This window comes from Podarcis filfolensis, assembly GCF_964270895.1.
Source record: "Podarcis filfolensis genome assembly, chromosome: 12".
NCBI lineage: Eukaryota > Metazoa > Chordata > Lepidosauria > Squamata > Lacertidae > Podarcis > Podarcis filfolensis.
The window spans coordinates 55,934,294-55,954,474 of NC_139614.1; the positions used below are offsets into that span (position 1 = coordinate 55,934,294).

The window sequence follows — 20,181 nt, forward strand, 5'->3', positions numbered from 1 at the left end:
AATGGCAATCAAAATGTGTTTCATTCTAAAATGTAAAAAGGTAAAGGACCCCTGACAGTTAAGTCCAGTCGTGGACGACTCTGGGGTTGCGGCGCTCATCTCGCTTTACTGGCCGAGGGAGCTGACGTTTGTCGGCAGAAGTTTTTCCGGGTCATGTGGCCAGCATGACTAAGCCGCTTCTGAGGAAACCAGAGCAGCGCACAGAAACACTGTTTACCTTCCCACCGGAGCGGTACCTATTTACCTACTTGCACTAGTGTGCTTTCGAACTGCTAGGTTGGCAGGAGCAGGGACTGAGCAACGGGAGCTCACCCCATCGCGGGGATTCAAACCGCCGACCTTCTGATCGGCAAGCCCAAGAGGCTCAGTGGTTTAGACCACAGCGCCACCCGTGTTCTAAATTGTAACACTCACTAATTTGACTTTCTGTCACATCCATGACATACTTGGGCATGCCTGAAGATTAAAAGACCGCTTTAAAAAGGTCCAAATCAGGCTTTCTCGAAGCTACCAACATGAGTCTGACCAAACTGCGGGAGACAGTGGAAGACAGGAGTGCCTGGCACGCTCTGGTCCATGGGGTTACGAAGAGTCGGACACGACTAAATGACTAAACAACAACAAACCAGGCTTCCTCAATTTCGGCCCTCCAGATGTTTTTGGGACTACAACTCCCATGATCCCTAGCTAGCAGGACCAGTGGCCGGGGATGCTGGGAATTGTATTCTCAAAACATCTGGAGGGCCGAGGTTGAGGAAGCCTGGTCTAAACTAATCCTAAGGAGACCTGGGTATGTCTAGTGTAGAGTCTACAACTGCAGGGCTGATCCTGAAAGAACCCTAGCAGCCACTGTGAGTAATCTGGCAAAGGGGAACCTGCAAGCAGGTCTCAGTGGCAAAGTTCAGTGAACAGGCACAAATATAAAGGGAGGAAACACAACTCTCCTTCCGTTAACCTGGATCTATTGCAACTACATTTTTCAGACTTTAAAGAACACAAAAATGTCAAACAATGAGCAACACTAAATACACAAAGCACCCGCAGGAGGCAGCTTTATTACCAATGACCTGGGTAAACCAAAAGGTCTTTGCCTGGGGCCTAAAGACTGACAAGCATTCCACAGACAGGAGGCCACCACTGAAAAGGCCACTCTCTGCACCCCACTCAGGTGGGGCACCCACAGAAGGGCCCCTGATGGAGACCAGCAGGGTCTGGGATGCTTCACGCAGGGAGAGGTGGTCCTTAAGATATCATGGTCTTGAGCCACACGGGGCTTTAAAGGTCAAAAGCAGCACTTGGGACTGAACCCATGAACTACTTCACAGCCAGTGTAGTCAGGCCAGAAGTGGTGTAATATGTTCAGACCTTCTGGTCTCAGTTAATAGTCTGGCTGCTGGATCCTGCCGTAGCTGAAAGTTTCAGAACTGTCTTCAAAAGGCAGTCCCACGTATTGCAGCCTAGACAACTGGAGCTAAGTTATCCCTGCCTACACAGGGTTGCAGTTGAGCCACCAGCTGAAACTGACGGAAGAACTTTGTGCAGCTGAGGCCACTTGTGTTTCGAGCGACAGAAGCAGACCCAGAAGTGCCCCATGCTGCACACCTCATGCTATGGGGGAAGCCAGTCTAGGGACCCAACCACGAGCAGTGCCTTGTCTCAGCTTCAATATCTTATGGTCCATAAACAGCAACACCCTAGAGGTCCCGGGCCCTAAGGAAGTCAGATTAGCCTCAACCAGAGCCAGGGCCTTCTCAACACTGGCTCCGGCCTGGTGGAACGCTCTGTCTCATGAGACCAGGGCCCTGCAGGATCTGATTTCTTTCCGCAGGGCCTGTAAGAGTTGTTCCACCTCGCCTTTGGCTTGGAGTCAATTTGATTCCCTCCCCCTTTCTTGTTTCCTTTCTCCTCCTGTGATGAGGCTGCATTTTAATGTTTTAATGTTGTATTTTAACCTGGTTTTTAAGTTGTATTTCAATCAACTTGTTTTTATTACTGGTTGTTAGCCGCCCTGAGCCCGGTCTTGGCTGGGGAGGGCAGGGTATAAATAAAATTTATTATTATTATTATTATTATTATTATTATTATTATTGGCTCTCATCCAGCCTATTATAGATCAAACACCACCCCAGAGCTCTGGAGAAACAGAGAAGAACGGAGAACAGCGCTGTGCGCCACCAGCGCACTGATTACTCAACACACTCCAAATCTCTGGGTGATCTAGGCCAGACAAAGTCTTTAAAAGGCCCTGTGCCTTGAATCTAGGTCAGAAACAAATTGGCAACAGGCGGAACCCCCATCACAGAGCCATTAAAACTCTCCCTCGACTCATGGAAGCTTCTGCGCCATCTTCAAAGGCAGCCCCACAGTCAGTGCATCACTACAGAGTGACTGGGAGGTTGCCAGGACAACAGGAGCGCTACTGGATCTCGCTGCCTCATCCCAGCAGCGCAGCCTAATTGCCACCACTGTTCTTCCCAGCAGCTGGCAGAGAGATAAAAAAGCCTTGTCTGAGGAAGGGTCCCCCAGCTGCACACCTGCTGAATGGAATAGTGCTTGATCCCGGAGCTTCGGTCCCAGATGCTGATGACGTCATCCAGGCCGCTGCTGATCACGCAGGAGGTAGTGCAAGTCAAGGAGGTGACATCCCCGCGGTGGGCAAACATGTGGCTCACCCTGCTGCCCGTCAGCACGTCCCAGAGGCAGATGGCCCCATCCTGGCCCCCGCTGGCTAGCACCATCGTCTGAAAGGCAACAAGGGCCAAGTCATTAGGTCCTTCTTCCTCAGGCCTCCACCTGAAGGTGAGAGTCAGGCTGGAGAACTAAGGCTGAAAGCTTCTAACAGGTCAGCTGGATGAAGATGAGCAAAGGGAGATGGGACCCAAGCAGTGCAGAAGGAAGCCCTGCTTCGCAGAAGATGGGCAGAGGCACACCCTTAAAGGCGTTTGCCCTCACAAGTAAAGGTAAAAGGACCCCTGACCGTTAGGTCCAGTCGTGGCCGACTCTGGGGTTGCGCCACTCATCTTGCTTTATTGGCCGAGGGAGCCGGTGTATAGCTTCCAGGTCATGCGGCCAGCAGGACTAAGCCGCTTCTAGCAAACCAGAGCAGCATACGGAAACTACCTTCCCGCCACAGTGGTACCTATTTATCTACTTGGACTTTGACGTGCTTTCGAACTGCTAGGTTGGCAGGAACTGGGACTGAACAACAGAAGAAGAAGAAGAAGAAGAGTTTGGATTTGATATCCCACCTTTCACTCCCTTTAAGGAGTCTCAAAGCGGCTAACATTCTCCTTTCCCTTCCTGCCCCACAACAAACACTCTGTGAGGTGAGTGGGGCTGAGAGACTTCAAAGAAGTGTGGCTGGCCCAAGGTGACCCAGCAGCTGCATGTGGAGGAGCGGAGACGCGAACCCGGTTCCCCAGATTACGAGACCACCGCTCTTAACCACTACACCACAGGAGCTCCCCTGTCGCGGAGATTAAAACTGCCGCCCTTCTGATCGGCAAGTCCTAGGCTCTGTGGTTTAACCCACAGCGCCACCCAAACCCTCCACCAAAGCTCCCCTCTCCGTTCCAAGCATGAGCAGGGATGGCTTGTCAAGTGGGGAAGGCAATGTTAGGATTCTTGCTCCGTGTTTGCAGTCATGAGACTGTTGTCTATCACATGATGGTGTATGTTTTTATTCCACAGCGTGGGAAGTGATGGAGACAGGATGTTTATGTTACTGTGTTTCGTGAAGTGGGACTATTGTCCTTTGTTTCTTTCTCCTTGCTGTCTGATGAGAAAGAGGAAGGAGCTAAGTCAGAATGCTCCGAGTGTATTATATGTAAATAAAGTAGATTAGCCAAAATGCTGTGCTACTGAGTTCTGTTACGCAAACTGCAAATACCCTTCAGAATCATAAGTGTGCTGGTGCTTCTTGGTGTCAGTCGTTGTGATGTTTGGACTGGAGAAAGCTTTTGAAGCTCCCGAAAGATCGTCCAGGAGGAAGAGAAAATGTCAGTCGGGCATGTGTCTCCACCAGGGTCCTACACGAGAGTAGGGCAATCCTAACATGCAATGCCATTGTGGTGCCGGATCTTACAAGTGGGGCAATCCAAACGGGAGATTGAAATATTTTACATCTTAGGGTGAAATCAAGGCCATCTGTACTGTGGCCTTATTGCTAAGAGGAACCTCCAGCTAAGTGTGTTCAACTGGAATCCAGGCAAAGCTGGACCTTCCATGAATTCGTTTACTCTCAGAAGCCATTTTGGCTCTGGTGCCATATGGAAAAAATCACACTCCAGATGTCCAAACCGATGAACAGGACAGAGAGTGACCGTTCCTTGTGTGGTTTAAATCCCAAATTGTGCCCTTTCTTCTTTAACCTCAAAAAGGCACCTGTATTGATGCTCTGCAAATATGAAGATCTGTTTATAATTAAAATTTAATAGGAAGATAAAGATTGAGTGATCCTGCAAGGCCCAATCCAGAGGTTTATCAGGGGAGGCTGTCAAAGCTGCAAAGCTATTCTCATTCTATAGAGACTTCCAACCTCACTGTTCTTCACTGCTCACCCTCAAAAAAATCCTAGTCCTCATGGTTTTGAAGGAAACACTGAAAGCATTACATATCTTTAAGTGCCAGGCAAAAACATTCCTCTTCTCCCAGGCCTTTGGTTAAGTAAACAATCTATTGCCTTTTAAACTGGGAGGGGGTTGTCTTTGTTTGTTACCATGCTATGCATTCTTGTGTTTTTATATCGTAAACTGTTCAGTGGCCCTCGGATGAAGGCTGGTATAGAATTTTAATAAATAACGATAAATAAAATTGGTGGGCTGGTTGGCCTTATTTTGCCTGTCCCCCCTGCCTTTCTCCACCTATGCCCTCCTCCCCGCTCTTCTCTTGAGTTCCCTCCTACCTGGTCAACGTAGACGGCTGTGATGGCTCCTGAGTGGCCCTGCAGCGTGAAGAGGCAGCAGGAATCTTCCAGGCGGTACACCTGAATGGGGAAGAAGAAGTGTCACCAGCAGTGGAAGAGGGGCCTGTGCGGGAGGAGCACCTCTCTGTTTCTCTCACACACACACTTTACTCTCCCCACTGCAAGTGGGCAACCCCTGGCCTGTGCAGACAGAGACCTGTAAGAGGAGCTCAAGGGGCAGAAGACACACACAGGGGCTGACAGACCACATGCCTGCCCTTCCTTAGCCAAGCCTGACATGAAGCCGTCCAAAGGTTTTTGGACGTTGTGGTCTCAAGCACTGCTGGTCTTGGACAAGACAAGACTGGTACATCTTTTCCCTCCTTGCTTGCTCCTGGGCACATCCAACTGTTGCAGGGCTGGAGGAAAGAAACATGTACCACCTGCCACTTCTCAAACGCTCACAGTCAGGCAAGCAACTTAATAATAATAATAATAATAATAATAATAATAATAATAATAATAATAATAATAATAATTTATTATTTATACCCTACCCATCTGGCTACGTTTCCCCAGGCGCTCTGGGTGGCGCCCAACAAAATATTAAAAGCACAATAAAACATCAAATATTAAAAGCTTCCCTAAACAGGGCTGCCTTCAGATGTCTTTTAAAAGTCAGGCAGTTTTTATTTCCTTGACATCTGACGGGAGGGCGTTCCACAGGGCGGGCGCCACCACCAAGAAGGCCCTCTGCCTGGTTCCCTGTAGCTTTGCTTCTCGCAATGAGGGAACCGCCAGAAGGCCCTCGGCGCTGGACCTCAGTGTCTGGGCAGAACGATGGGGGTGGAGACGCTCCTTCAGGTATACAGGACCGAGGCCGTTTAGGGCTTTAAAGAGCAACACCATCACTTTGAATTGTGTTTGGAAACCGGGGGGGGGGGGGGGCAGAATGGAGAAAAGGGCACAAGAACCTAGGAAGACCCTGCTGGATCAGGGTAATGTTCCATCTGGCCCAGCATCCTCTTCTCACAGTGACAAACGAGATGACCTAATCCTGAAAGCAGGCATCGAGCGTTAAGAGCCCTCTCCCCTCCTGCAGTTTCTAGCAAATAGTCCTTGGAAGCATTTCTGCCTCCAGTTGCTGAAGGCACAGCACGTCAAGTACTGTATTTTTTCCTTTATAAGACGCACTTTTTCCCTCCTAAAAAGTAAGGGGAAATGTGTGTGTGCGTCTTATGGAGCGAATGCAGGCTGCACAGCTATCCCAGAAGCCAGAACAGCAAGAGGGATCGCTGCGCAGCTCTAGCTTCTGGCTTAGCCCCTCAGTCCCTTCCCCCACCTCCCAGAAAAGCCCCCAAGAGCTGCGCTCCCTTTAAAGAGCCGCACGGAGCGTGTGTGCGGCTTTTCTCTTGGGGGCTTTTCGCAGTGCCCTTCTCCCTCCTGGGGAAAAGCCTGCAAGCGCCGCACACACACTCCACATGGCTTGTGAAAGGGAGCGCTGAGCAGAGCCTGGGATGCATACAGGCTCTGCTCAGCGCTCCCTTTAAATATATATATATTTTCTTGCATTCCCCCTCTAAAAACTAGGTGCATCTTATGGAGCGAAATATACAGTAGCTTGTTCTCCTCCAGTCTGCTCTCAGAAGCTTCCTCCGGGAAGTGGGAGAGTGCTCACAAAACAACAAGGGCGAGCTCCATCTTGGCCAGCCTCGTTGGCCCTACCTAAAGGCACCTTCTCTTGAGCCACACGCCTCAGCCGGCCCCTTGAAGGCTCCATCTCTGGCTGGCACCACCAATAAGTCATGGAACGGCAGCCAGGCCACGGGCAGGGCACTGGCAATGTGAAAGAGAAGCCGGAACGAAGAAGTTCTGCGGCCAACGCCACCCCACTGCACATTTGCCAATCCCCAGTTACTCACCCTTAGCGTATGATCCTGGCTCCCTGTGACCAGACGCCCTGCTGCAGCCTTCAGGGCTGTAATGGGCTTCTGGTGAGCGCAAGTCACAGTGTGGGTCAGCTGACACGTGATGACATCGTTGCTGCTGTACATGGGAGAGGATGGGAGGCTGCTCCTGCTGGGTGTTCCTGGGGGAAAGATGGTTTGGTCAGGCCTCTTCCTCCTCAGTGGACAGGGGAAAGAAAGTCCTCCCTCGCGCGGCACACAGATAAGCTATGGACCTCGCTCCCAAAGGCAGCAGGAATGGCTGCCAACCCAGATGGCTTCGAAAGAGGATTTGACAAATTCATGGAAGAGGAGAAGGCTATCGATGGCTCTGCTGTGTCTCCACAGGGGGATGCGGCAATGCTTTTGGAGGGGAGGGGGCTTTCGTGCTCAGATCCTGCTTGCAGGTTTCCCACAGGCTCCTGGTGGCCACTGTGAGAATGGGATGCTGGGCTAGATGGGCCACTGTCCAGGGCTGCTGTTTATTAGCTCCATCTGGTATGCAGGATGAGACCCTACCTGTCTGCAAACTGTCTCACCAGATTGGTGCATGCTCTGGTTATCTGCTGCTTAGACTACTGCAATGCACTCTACGTGGAGCTACCTTTGAAGGTGACCCGGAAACTACAATTAATCCAGAATGCGGCAGCTAGACTGGGGACTGGGAGCGGCTGCCGAGACCACATAACACTGGTCTTGAAAGACCTACATTGGCTCCCAGTACGTTTCCGAGCACAATTCAAAATGTTGGTGCTGACCTTTAAAGCCCTAAATGGCCTCGGTCCAGTATACCTGAAGGAGAGTCTCCACCCCCATCGTTCTGCCTGGACACTGAGGTCCAGCGCCGAGGGCCTTCTGGCAGTTCCCTCGCTGCAAGAAGCCAAGTTACAGGGAACCAGGCAGAGGGCCTTCTCGGTAGTGGCACTCGCCCTGTGGAACTCCCTCCCATCAGATGTCAAAGAGAACAACAACTACCAGACTTTTAGAAGACATCTGAAGGCGGCCCTGTTTAGGGAAGCTTTTAATGTTTAACAGATTACTGTATTTTAATATTTTGTTGAAAGCTGCCCAGAGTGGCTGGGAAAACCCAGCCAGATGGTTGGGATATAAATATTATTATTATTATTATTATTATTATTATTATTATTATTATTATTATTATTATCATCATCATCATCATCATCATCATCCAGCAAGCTCTTCTTATGTTCCCAGGGAAACTTGGGGGGAAACGATCTATATTTTTGATAGTTTTCCACTTCTACTGCCAAGATCCAGGTTCTCCAGGAATCTGAAGAAAAACAAATTCTAACTCTGGGCGGGGAAATGGAAGGCAAATAAAGGTTACAGTCATGTAGGTGCAGGAGGCTAGCCAGGACCTGCCGCTGGAGAGTGAATTATCTGCCAGCTCTTCCACTACTGGATCCTGGGCAGATCCAGAGGAAAGCAGAGCAGAGAGCAGCCTGAACCTGGAGGGGCAGTGACCACAGCAGGCCAAGAAACTTCTGCTTCCACCTGGGGGGTTTGGGGAGAGCAACACTCACCTCTGAGCTGGGAGTGATCCAAAGAGGTGTGCGTCCTCAAGGAATAGAAATCCAGGGAGCCATTCAGCCTAGCAGCAACAATCCTATCCAAGGGGTACAGAAAGGAAAAGAAACATGAACACTCCCTCTTCACACAGGCCCAGCCAACATTTGTCCCTGTGGCCTGAGGCCTGAGGCAAGGGAGGAGGAGGAGGAGTTTGGATTTGATATCCCGCTTTATCACTTCCCTAAGGAGTCTCGAATCCCCGCGACGGGGTGAGCTCCCGTTGCTCGGTCCCTGCTCCTGCCAACCTAGCTGTTTGAAAGCACATCAAAGTGCAAGTAGATAAATAGGTACCGCTCCAGCAGGAAGGTAAACGGCGTTTCCGTGAACTGCTCTGGTTCGCCAGAAGCGGCTTAGTCATGCTGGCCACATGACCCGGAAGCTGTATGCCGGCTCCCTCGGCCAGTAAAGCGAGATGAGCACCGCAACCCCAGAGTCGGCCACGGCTGGACCTAATGGTAAGGGGTCCCTTTAGCTTTACCTAAGGAGTCTCAAAGCAGCTAACTATCTCCTTTCCCTTCCTCCCCGACAACAAACACTCTGTGAGGTGAGTGAGGCTGAGAGACTTCAGAGAAGTGTGACTAGCCCAAGGTCACCCAGCAGCTGCATGTGGAGGAGCAGGGAAGTGAACCCGGTTCACCAGATTACGAGTCCACCACTCTTAACCACTACACCACACTGGCTCTCTCTTGCCCCTGTGGGCCTTGTGCAGGTTATTGGGAGAGGGGGGCACATAAGGAAATGAGTGCACAGCTCTGGGACTGAGGAGCTGCCCTGGAAGTCACACAAGGAAGATGATCAAAGCTGCATGGACTGGCTGGCAAAGGGTGGGGAGAGGGGACAGTCTACACATGAGACCCAAGGGTCATCACATGCCTTGTGGAAGACCAAGGGAGGCCTGGAGACTCTGCTTGAGGGCTGACCGCAAGGAGGAGCTCCTCCTGGGTTAAGGCAGGCCGGAAGCCTCACCCTCCTGGGACCTGAGCAATATTCCTGCAGTCAGGAGAGGCGAGAAGTTGCGATCACTTGGGAAAGGCAGGCATGGTGGAGCAGCAGCAGGGGGTCAAGGCAGACTCCTAAATATAGCTGGTCCATCAGCCGGACAGGACTAACCATCAACTACTGTGAGATGCTCTGGGGATGGAGGAGTCGGGCTGCTTACCTGCTGCTCAGGAAGACAAGGGCGGTGATGCCTGACTGGCCATCTTCGTTACTGCAATGCAGAGTGCCCTCGATGGCATCCCACACCTGCAACACAAGAGGCCAGGAGAGAGAGATGCTTTGGGATACAACTCCCACCAGCAAGCAAATAAAGAAATTGGAGGGGGGGGGCGGGAGAAACTTGGTTATCTTTCAGTTGCTTCCCATCCTCCACCCACATCAGAGTCTGGAGACAGCATGCAGGCTGGGTGCGGGTAGATGCTCTTGGGGGAACCTCTTGGCATATACAGTGGACGCTTGGGTTGCAAACGTGATCCGTGCGGGATGCGCGTTTGCAACTCGCAGCATTCGCAACCCGCGTCAGCGCAGGTTGCGATTTGGCGCTTCTGCGTATGCACAAAGCGCAATTTAGCGCTTCTGCGCAACCGCCGAAACCCATTCCGGTACTTCTGGGTTTCTGCGGTCTGCAACCTGAAGCGTCTGTAACCCAAGGTATGACCGTACTACCAGAAGGCATTCTGCAGAACTAGGGGTATTTGGGGATGTAAGGAAAACAGTGACAATTCCATGCCAGGTGAGGATGCGTGTTACATCAGTTGGCCTCTGGCTCATTGGCTTCCCATTTCCCCTTGCCCTTGCTCAAGACAGATTGGGCCATGGCATCTTCCGAGACAGAGATGGGAACCGGATCTGTTTGGCAGGCCAGATCTACAACTGACCCGCCCCCAGGGACATCCGCCTCTCAATCACCAGGTGTCAAGTAACTGCAGCCACTGCTTGAAAGCAGTGTTTGAAATTAGTCAGGCACATTTTGTACCTGACTATTGGCCACTTGTGACCAAGTGAAGATGCCTTTAAATTCTCTAATTCTTAACCTAGCTCATGACTGATAACGAAGACTTTAGAGCAGGCTTGCCCCAAAACGGCAAGTACGCATTCCATTTTGGCGACTATAACCTTGGTTTAAGGAACCATTTGGCGCCTAGCTTATATAGCTGAGTTTCTAACACTGCTAGATAGCATGGGAGCAGTAAGAAATGGAGAGCCTTTAGACTGCGCTCTCAGTTCCTTCTTTTGCAGCTGTAATCGGTGGGCTTTAAGGTACAAATTCTAAAAGCACTGAACTACACTTGCAACCGGAAAGGAAGGTGCTGGAGTGCACTTAGGTTACAGTTCTGATTCTTTTCCATTTGGCCCCGTGGGTTTACAATCCCACAGACAACAGTAGGTGGCGGAGAGGTGGGAGGGCCAAGTAAGGATCCCTGGTGGGCCTGATCAGGCCCAGGGGTCTAAGGCGCCCGAGCAGTGCTAAGCTGTCATGGGCTTGGTGTGTGTGCGTGTGCACATGGCTTTGTGTGCAACAGCCTCAGGGCAGACAGCTGATGCCTCCCTTGATGTCCTTTGCGATCAAAACCTAAAGGAGTTCTTCCTTTCTGGCCTTGGGAGGGGAACTCTGCAGCCGAACAAGCACAGCTATGCAAGGCTCTGCTTCCCCCCAGGCCCCAAAAGCCCAAGGCCAACAAGACCCAGCCTCCTTCCTTACCTCCAGCCTCCCGTTGCTCCGGCCGGCCACAATGAGGTTCCCTTGCAGTTCCAGGCTCCAGATGGAGCTTTCAAAGTCACCACCCAAAGAGGGAAGGGGGGGCAGCTTCTCCAGCCCAGCATAGGGCTCATCCCCAAGGCTGCTCCTGCGGGCAACGCAGTCCCCTTCCTTGCCCCCGCACCCTGGGGATCTGGACCCACTGCCAGCCTGGGGGCTGAAGGCCACCTGTCCGTAGGGGGCAGAGAAGCCCAAGAAGTTCACGCAGTTGGAGGGGTTCTGCTCCTCGCAGACCTTCTCCACCAGGCTGCTGAAGTCGTAGCCAGACTCCTGCCGGCCGCAGGTGGCCCGGTGGCGGGGCTCTGGGCCAGTTGCGGCCTTGGCTTGCTCAGAGAAGTTGGTGTCGATGAGGGAGGTGAGGTCGGGTTGGTCGCTGAACAGGAGGGGCTGCGGGGGGCTCCGGGCCCTCTTGAAGGGGCGGCGGCAGCTGCCGTCAGAGCCGTCATCTAGCCCATTCTTGCTATCGAGGCGGTTGGGGTCCCAGCAGTCTTGGTAATCAAAGATGCCGCTGTTCTCTCGACGCAGCCTGGAAGGCAGCCAAGAAGAGGAGGATGTGGGGTGAGGGGTCAAGCAGAGCACAGAGAGGGATATGGCCACCTTGGAATTAAGCAGACCCCCACCCTAAGCCACTCCAGCAGCTAATTTCTTCTGCAAGTTTGTGGCCAGGTGTGAGGGAAAAAAGAGAGATTACAGTGGTACCTTGGGATGCGAACGGGATCCGTTCCGGAGCCCCGTTCGCATCCTGAATGGAACGTAAGACACGACAGCGTGTCTGCGCGTGTCGCATTTTGCTGCTTCCGCGCATGATGTCATTTTGAGCATCTGCGCATGTGCGAGTGGCGAAACACGGAAGTAACGCGCTCCGTTATTTCCGGGTTGCCGCGGAGCACAACTCGAAAGCACTCAACCTGAAGCACGTTCAACCCGAGGTATGACTGCATAGAGACTTTCTAGGTCAAAGCCAGGACTTTGAATTGGGCCCAGAAATCAACTGGCGCTCAGTGGAATCAGCAAAGGATTGTTGTTTTGTGGTCAGAGCATCTTGCCCCAGCGAGCAACCTGGCTGCTGCAGCTTCCAAACCATCTTCAAAGGCAGCCCCACATATAACACATTGCAGAAGTCTAAGCTAGAGACTACCAGAGAACAGACAACAGACGTTTGGGGTGTAGCTCGACCACCTGCTGAAGTTGATGCAACACACCTTGCACCACTAAGCAACTTCAGCCAGAAGTAGAACTTTCCTTCAGAGACCACTGGCAACATTTTCTCAAGGGATATTAGGCAGCCCTTTGTGCATTAGCATTTCTGGACATATTCTGGTAGACAACACACTCGTCAGTAGATTATTGATATCTACCCTTTGTGAAACTGAGGCTGAGAACACGGAAACCCAGAGATTTAGACTGCATATGGATTTGAACCCAGGTCCGCAATAAGGACTGGAGCATGCTGGATCGGCAACTCCAATAGGGACATGGCAAAAAAATGGCTAAGTAAACAATCTAGGGACGCGGGTGGCACTGTGGGTTAAACCATAGAGCCTATGGTTTGCCAGTCAGAAGGTCAGCAGTTCGAATCCCCGTGACGGGGTAAGCTCCCGTTGCTTGGTCCCTGCTCCTGCCAACCTAGCAGTTCGAAAGCATGTCAAAGTGCAAGTAGATAAATAGGTACTGCTCGGGCGGGAAGGTAAACGGCGTTTCCGTGCGCTGCTCTGGTTCGCCAGAAGCGGCTTAGTCATGCTGGCCACATGACCCGGAAGCTGTACGCCGGCTCCCTCGGCCAGTAAAGCGAGATGAGCGCTGCAACCCCAGAGTCGGCCACAACTGGACATAATGGTCAGGGGTCCCTTTACCTTTACCAAACAATCTATTGCCTTTTAAACTGGGGCATCTTCTATAGCCAGCAATCGACAACCAAGCAAGGACTTGCACACATTTCCATGATGAGCCATTGAAACTAGTAGCCCATCAGCCTGAACAGCCAGTTAGCAACAGGAAGCCAAACCTACCCTTGCTTCGGAATGACGGTGAGGCAGTCGCCCGTCTGAGCGTCCCACACACGGATCTGGCCCACCAAGCAGCAGCTCACAAGCAGCATCCCATCACTAGCCAGGCACTCAATGTCCTGCAAAAAAATAACAATAAACAGGTCAAATGCTGAACAACTCATGCAATGCAGGAAGGATCGTCCCCTGAGGACAAGAGGACTCCAGTGTATGCCTCCTGGCTTGCCTCTTTAAAAGTCTGGCTGCTGGATCAGGCCAGAGTGAATCCATCCAGTTTGGCACCCTCTTTCCTATCCTTCCCCCCCTTTCTTTTCTTTTTTATTGGTTTTCACATATTATATTACATTACAATACAGATGTACCAAAGCCAACACCATTTCCTCCCCATACCCCAATACATTTACATTTATATTTCCTCAATCCATCATATTATTCTTTTCTCCTTCCTCCCACTTCCCTCCGCCTCCACTCAATTTCCTCCACATTATACAATTTACAATAATCTTTGCATTCTACAGTCTTCTCAAATCATCTATATGTTCTTATTATCTTTCCTTACTAATTTTTCTTCCATCCAGTACTTCACATTTTAATCTAGGCATATTAGCGTATCTTTTTTTGAGAAATATTTCGCCATATATTCATCAAAACATTTCCACTCCTTTTTTTAATTTTTGATTTGACTGATTTCTTATTACAGCAGTTAATTTGGCCAAAATTAAATATTCATTTAGTTTACAAATCCATTCCTCCTTTGTGGGTATAGTTTGTGACTTCCACCTAGCAGCAATCACTATTCTAGCAGCTGTACTTGCATATAGAAAAATTCCCCTCCCCCCCCCCCCGTGGTATTTCTTCATCTATCAATCCTCTTTCCTATCCTTTCAACAGTGGCAAACCAGGGATCTCCAAGAAGTGAACATGCAGGGAAGGAAGGCAACAGCTGTCTCTCTCTCTCTGAAAGCTTATGGGCACTGACCGGCGAAGACTACGTCTTTTGGGAAGATTCCCAGTGGCCAGGCAACTGGGAAAGTGTGCTTTGTTCCCCACAGTTCCTTGCCCCCCCCCTGTTAGCATTTCTTGCCCCCACAGCATCCCCTTCCGTGACCCCACCCAGCATCGACCTGTCAAAAAACACAGCCTTTAAAAATTCTGCAACAGCATTATGTTTAGATGTGCTTCCTCTACGTGGTTTCGCCTCTGCTCTATTCAGGATGGAGAAGCTGGGGATGAGATGCATTCGCTACATCAAGGCCCCTGTCTTGCTTCTCACCATCAGGTGGCCCCTGAGAACCAGAGGGATGATCTCTGTCTCCGGCGGAGAGTAGCCATAGTCATCGCAGGGCAGGTCTCCTCTTCGACGCCGGCTGTGGGAGAGCCCGTTCTGCCCATAGTTTTTGGGACACAGGATTTTGTACAGGCAGAAGAGCAGGAGGACCAAGAGGATCCCAGACGCCAGTCCCAAAGCAGCGACCCTGAGGTGGTTTGTGGGAAATGGAGAAGTCAGTCAGTCAGTCACAAATACCTTTGGCTCCAATCCCATCATTTCAAGTACACCGAGACCATCTGCAGGAGCATGGCTGGTTGTTCCCCGAGTTGGTGAGGCTCACTGGTCAACAAGAAACCAAGTCTACAGTGTCACTGGCCCAGTCCTGTGGAACTCCCTGCTACTAGAGATTCAGCAGGAGCCTTCTGTGCCAACTTCCAATAATTTGCTTAAAGCTTTTCTATTCTGCCAGGCCTTTGCAGGCAATTAAGAATGCACCCTTCCACAAGGGGTAGTTGATGTCTGCTTTTAACTTCTTTATTGCATGGTTTTATGGTTTTACTGCTGCAAACTGCTTTGATAATTCTTTTTATGACACGGCATAAAATATTTCTATAAATAAAGGGAAAGAATACAACAGATCCAAACAGGTGCCAATGGCTACAGCAGGGTCATGTAGCGCTTGAGTCGGTGCAGCTGAGAGAGAACACAGGGCTATGCTCTGTTATAAGAATTTTAAGGTGCACACACATCTCGGATAAATTGTGTGGGATAAAAGCAGATCTTTCACCCAACTCACTACGGTAGTTTCTGTTCTGCAAGATACTGAGAAACCAGCCACTCTAAAGCAGGAGAGTGGCATGTCACGCCTGGCAAAGTCTTACAAACCAGCGGGTGTCTTAATGGCCCCCCTCAGCTCTCCCTCTTCCCTCCCCACTCCTCACTTTGGCAGCATCTCCCCCCCACGATCAGCTCTCTTACTTGTACAGCGTGACGTCTTGGTGCCCTTGCACTTTGGGCACACCTTCCGCTACCTGCTCCGACTTCTCACTGCTCGGTGAGAAGAATGGGTAGTATCGATTTGCCTCGTGAGGATGGCGTGCCTCCAAGGCCTCCTGCGGGTTCAGGTACAGCGTGACTGGGATCACTGGAAGGATGCTGATGTACCTGCAAGAGCAGTAAGAGAAGTGATAATGACAGGACTGACCAGCCAACATAGAAAAAGCAGGGACAAGAGGCAGAAAGGCCTTCTCAGGGGACACCATTCACTCAGTTCATGGCTTTTTCGCTGCCTGTGTTTCACAGTCCAGTACTGTGTGAATAAGCCAGAAGGCAGCTTTTAGCTACATTTTTTTTGTAGATTATCAAAAACAAAACTGGGATATGGCACTGGGGGTGCCTCCATTAGTAAGAGTTCCTGGCCCAGCGAGGTTTGCCTGCCCATTTCCCTCTCTTCCTTCAGAAGGTGGCAGGAACAGGCTGCCCTATGCTGGAGCACATGAGCCTTAACAGGATCTTTTTTCACTACAGTGGAACCTCGGTTTTCGAACATAATCCATTCCGGAAAACTGTTTGACTTCCAAAACGTTTCAAAACCAAGGATCAAAGGCCTGTTGGCAAACTGAATGGGGGAAAAATGAGAAACACACTTCAGAAGCCGTTCGACTTCTGAGGCGTGTTCAAAAACAGAAGCATTCACTTCCGGGTTTTTGGCGTTTGGCTTCCGAAATGTTCAAAAACTGAGATTCCACTGCAGCTGCTGTTCTTCCTGAATCTTTGCTAATTCTCTCCCAGGTGTCAATGCTTTTACCCCCACCCCTTGTTGCTGAGTTCTGTTTTTTTCATAAAATACTACTGCTACTTTGAGAACACGGACGAGGAAGCAGTGTGCAAGTAAACAAAACAAATGAAGGAATTCCAAAATGCATGGCTGGAGGGGAAAGAAGAGCACCCCATGTTATCAGAGGATACAAGAGCAAAGAACATAAGAGGATCCTGCTGGATCAGGAGCCGATCTAGTTCTGCATCTTGTTCTCACAGCAGCCAACCAGATGGCTGTGGAACACCCACAAACAAGATTTGAGCACAACAGCCTTGGCATTCGGAATCATTGCTGCCTCTAACTGCAGAGGCAGACCATAGGCTCCATCACGGCTAGTAGCCGCCAACAGCCCTCTCTTCCTCCATAAATTTGTCCGATCCTCTTTCAAAACAAGTTGGTGGCCATCACTGCCTCCTGTTGGAATGAGTTCCACAGTTTTTGTAGTGATCAGGTGGGATTGCTATGAGGAATTATAAAAAATATGGAGCAAGCCATTTGTGTCTGCGATGAAAGCATTGCATTGACTGGGTTTGAGCTATTTTGATGCGATTTCTGATCAATCCACGCCTCTGCATCTGTCATATTTCTCTGCCTGACAGGCATGTATAAGCATTCTGAAACACAGGCCAGTTGCTTCATCAGGCATCCTCAGTACATTAAGATAGTAGGTTACTTTGATCTTTAGATAGATCTAAGGGCGAGGAAGAGAGTTCACAAGTAGATGGTAAATACTGTTTACTGCTGTTTATGACTTCCGGGTTTTCCTAAAAGCATTGCTTCCTATTTTATTTACCCTGGACTACTATGCATGCTCAAATAGGAAATAGTTTCTTTGTAGTTAAAAGAATTTCTTCTGATGTAACTTTAGCCCCACGTGGGGTTTTTTGAAATCTGATTGGTTCTTACGAACACTGTGTAAAAAGTTCTTTTGTGAATAAAACGACCTGGGCCGAGGGGTGGACAGGAATTATTATTGGCACCCCTCCCAGAGTCTTGCTGGTCAATCTATTAATCTATTAATCAGAGTCCAATCCTTCCTTTGCTTTGGGAACACCACAGTTTTAACAGGAAGAAGCCAGCCGTGCACCCAGAGCTCAGGGGGCTAGAAGACTCCACACCAACTTTGGAGGCCGATCTCCCGACATCACAGGGAAGACTCTGGCCACTGACATTCCCTCCCTCTGCTTAACCAACGTAGTCCACAGATGCAGCAGAGAGAGACTTTGTGAGCTTTCTGCCCGCAGGGCTGTCTTCTTGCTACTCACCGTTTGGCCAGCGTGATGTTGTAGTAGCTGAAGAGAGAGGGCCAGTGCCGGAAGGAGAGCTTCCTCCAGATCTCCTCATCTTCCACTCCCCATGTCACTTCCGCCTTGGGGCCCAGATCCGGCTGCCCGCTGCTCCCCCGGCTCTCCTGCTCTTCAGCCTTGGCACGGTGGCTCGATTCTTGCCTGCTCAGCGAATCCAGCGTCTGGTTCTCCGACAGCTGCTGGACGGGGTCCGAAGCAAAGACAGAGAGGGACAGCTTGGCGTCGCCGGTGGGAAGGACCTCCCCAGGAACCGGCATGGCGGGCAGCCCTGCCTCGCCCAGTGGGCTCTGCTCCGTGACTTGAGAGGCCAGGTAAGGGCGGAGGCCGGCCGGGTCAGTGTAAAACAAGATGCCAATCCACACCATGGTCCCCGTCTGCAGGGAAGGCAAGGAAGGGGGAGAGCATTAGAGCATGCAGAAGAAGATGAGTTTGGATTTGATATCCCGCTTTATCACTACCCGAAGGAGTCTCAAAGCGGCTAACATTCTCCTTTCCCTTCCTCTCCCACAACAAACACTCTGTGAGGTGAGTGGGGCTGAGAGACTTCAGAGAAGTGTGACTAGCCCAAGGTCACCCAGCAGCTGCATGTGGAGGAGTGGAGACGCGAACCCGGTTCCCCAGATTACGAGTCTACCGCTCTTAACCACTACACCACGCTGGCTCTCACAGAACCCTGCTTTCCCTGACACCAAAGTCTTCCAGAACCAAAAATCCATGTGTTCTAAGTCCTCTCCCCAATTTGTTTCACTTCCCTGCACCCGTCTGTTGATGGAAGAGCCAGAAGCAGCGTAAGGGAAACCGAAGAGTTGTAGTTCTCCATGCAGATGGGGAACCCAAGACACTCCAGCTCCTTTTGGACCCAGTTGACATGACCAATGGTCAAACACCCTTCTGTGTGCTGTTCGTGAGCCAGAAACAGTGGCCAACTCTAAACACTGCCTAAGGACTCATCTATCCCACAAGATTTATCACACTGTCATGCTGATTATTTATTGATGTTTTGTTGATGGCTTCTCTTTATTTTCTGATGTCGTTCTTTGTATTTTTGGTTTTAAACATTAATATACTTTATTTTAAAAAAGCTTCCTGTGTTTTACATAAACTGCTTAGGGATCTTGCATATTAAGTGGTATAAAAATACTACTGATGATTATCTGCCCCTCCAAAATCCCACTCCTTAGGCATAGCCTGGGCAAGTGCACCAACATCTACCCTCCCAGCTGACTAGGCTACCTCAAGTACTGCTAATATATAACATTCATATGCCGCTTTTAAGGCATAAAGAGATTTGCAATCTCTGTAAATTTTAGACCTCAAAATAAAATCATCATCATCTTTTATTTATACCCCGCCCTTCCTGGTTCAAAAACTGGGCTCAGGGTGGCTAACAACAAATTCAAAACACTTTAAAACACTTAATTATAAAAGCAGCATAAAATACAGCATAAAAACATGAATAACAATAAAATTCAAAAATCAATTAGATAATCCCCAGGGCTAGCTAGCTGAATTGGTCCTACTTGGGCCAGCGAGGAGACCAGGGGAGAATTAGCTGTGGGATCCCAGAGCGGGTAATCTTCATAAAAAGTGGAGATGGAGGGAAGAGAAGGGAAATAAAAGATCAGGCTGCATTCAAATTAAAGGCCAGGCGGAATAGCTCTGTCTTACAGGCCCGACGGAAGGAGGTTAAAAGAAGCAGCAGCGAGGTCACCATGATTTCAGAGACGGGGGGGACGAGGCCTCCTGTCAACTCTCCACCCTCTGGCTCATGCCACTGTTCCAGCACCCACGGACACCAACCCAGGCAGATGATGGGTACAAGGAGCCAGCCATGCTATCCAGCTACAGCCTTGGCTCTTGCTGCCTCTTTGTGCTCCGCCTCCCAGCCCTGCCCTCAGCCCAGCAGGGCTTTTCTGCTCCACCTCCCAGCTGACAAAAGCCCTGCCTCTTCCTCCCCCTGGAAGCATCCCACTTCCTGCAGCACCGCACGCAGAGCTGCTCTGGCGGAGGGCCTACCATAATGAGTCTCTGTGCCAGCCGGGTCCTGGCGAAGAAGTAGATCACCCGCAGGCGCTTCGGCAGGCGCAGGTTCCTGAAGGAGGAGGGCTGCAGAGTGATGGTGTGCGGGGTGGCAGGCCGCATGGCAGGCTGCCGCTCATACCGCTGGGAGCGGCTCGATGGTTTGGTGGAAGAGGGCATGCAGGCTTCGGCCGGGAGGCGCCTGTTCAGATCTGCAAGCTGCCAAGAGAGGGAAAGTGGTGGGGTCAGAAACAGAAAGACAACAGCAAACTTAACAACAACAACAACTAATATTATTTATACCCCAGAACTAATATTATTTATACCCCACCCTCCCCGGCCAGAGCCGGGCTCAGGATGGCTAACACCAATAAAATCACAGTAAAAACATAATAGGGGGGAGGGGGGGCAATTTAAAATACAGGTTAAAATGCAATTTAAAATGCAGCCTCCTTTTAAAGTAGCTGATAAATCAAGACCATAAGGGGAGGGAAACATAAGGGTCAGACCGAGTCCAAACCAAAGGCCAGGCGGAACAGCTCTGTCTTGCAGGCCCTGCGGAA

At 50.5% G+C, this 20,181-nt stretch overlaps 1 protein-coding gene across 2 annotated transcripts in view; it reads right to left on the bottom strand.

Moving 5' to 3' along the window:
• The window catches only part of SCAP (SREBF chaperone), a 58,058-nt gene that overhangs the window by 2,713 nt on the left and 35,164 nt on the right, over nt 1-20,181 (bottom strand). The window contains exons 12-22 of one of the 2 annotated variants that reach the window (XR_014540450.1): nt 19,616-19,837; nt 17,558-17,973; nt 15,452-15,637; nt 14,477-14,678; nt 13,207-13,322; nt 11,141-11,723; nt 9,599-9,684; nt 8,394-8,476; nt 6,826-6,992; nt 3,454-4,984; nt 2,535-3,198 (exon numbers count right to left, since the gene is read on the bottom strand). Coding sequence is in view for 1 of the 2 variants with exons in the window: in XM_083579267.1 (XP_083435393.1) it covers nt 2,535-2,741; nt 4,904-4,984; nt 6,826-6,992; nt 8,394-8,476; nt 9,599-9,684; nt 11,141-11,723; nt 13,207-13,322; nt 14,477-14,678; nt 15,452-15,637; nt 17,558-17,973; nt 19,616-19,837 (2,349 nt within the window). In the remaining variant the exon portion in view is untranslated. The remainder of the gene's footprint in view (nt 1-2,534; nt 3,199-3,453; nt 4,985-6,825; nt 6,993-8,393; nt 8,477-9,598; nt 9,685-11,140; nt 11,724-13,206; nt 13,323-14,476; nt 14,679-15,451; nt 15,638-17,557; nt 17,974-19,615; nt 19,838-20,181) is intronic. The other variant, XM_083579267.1, reaches the window with a different exon arrangement.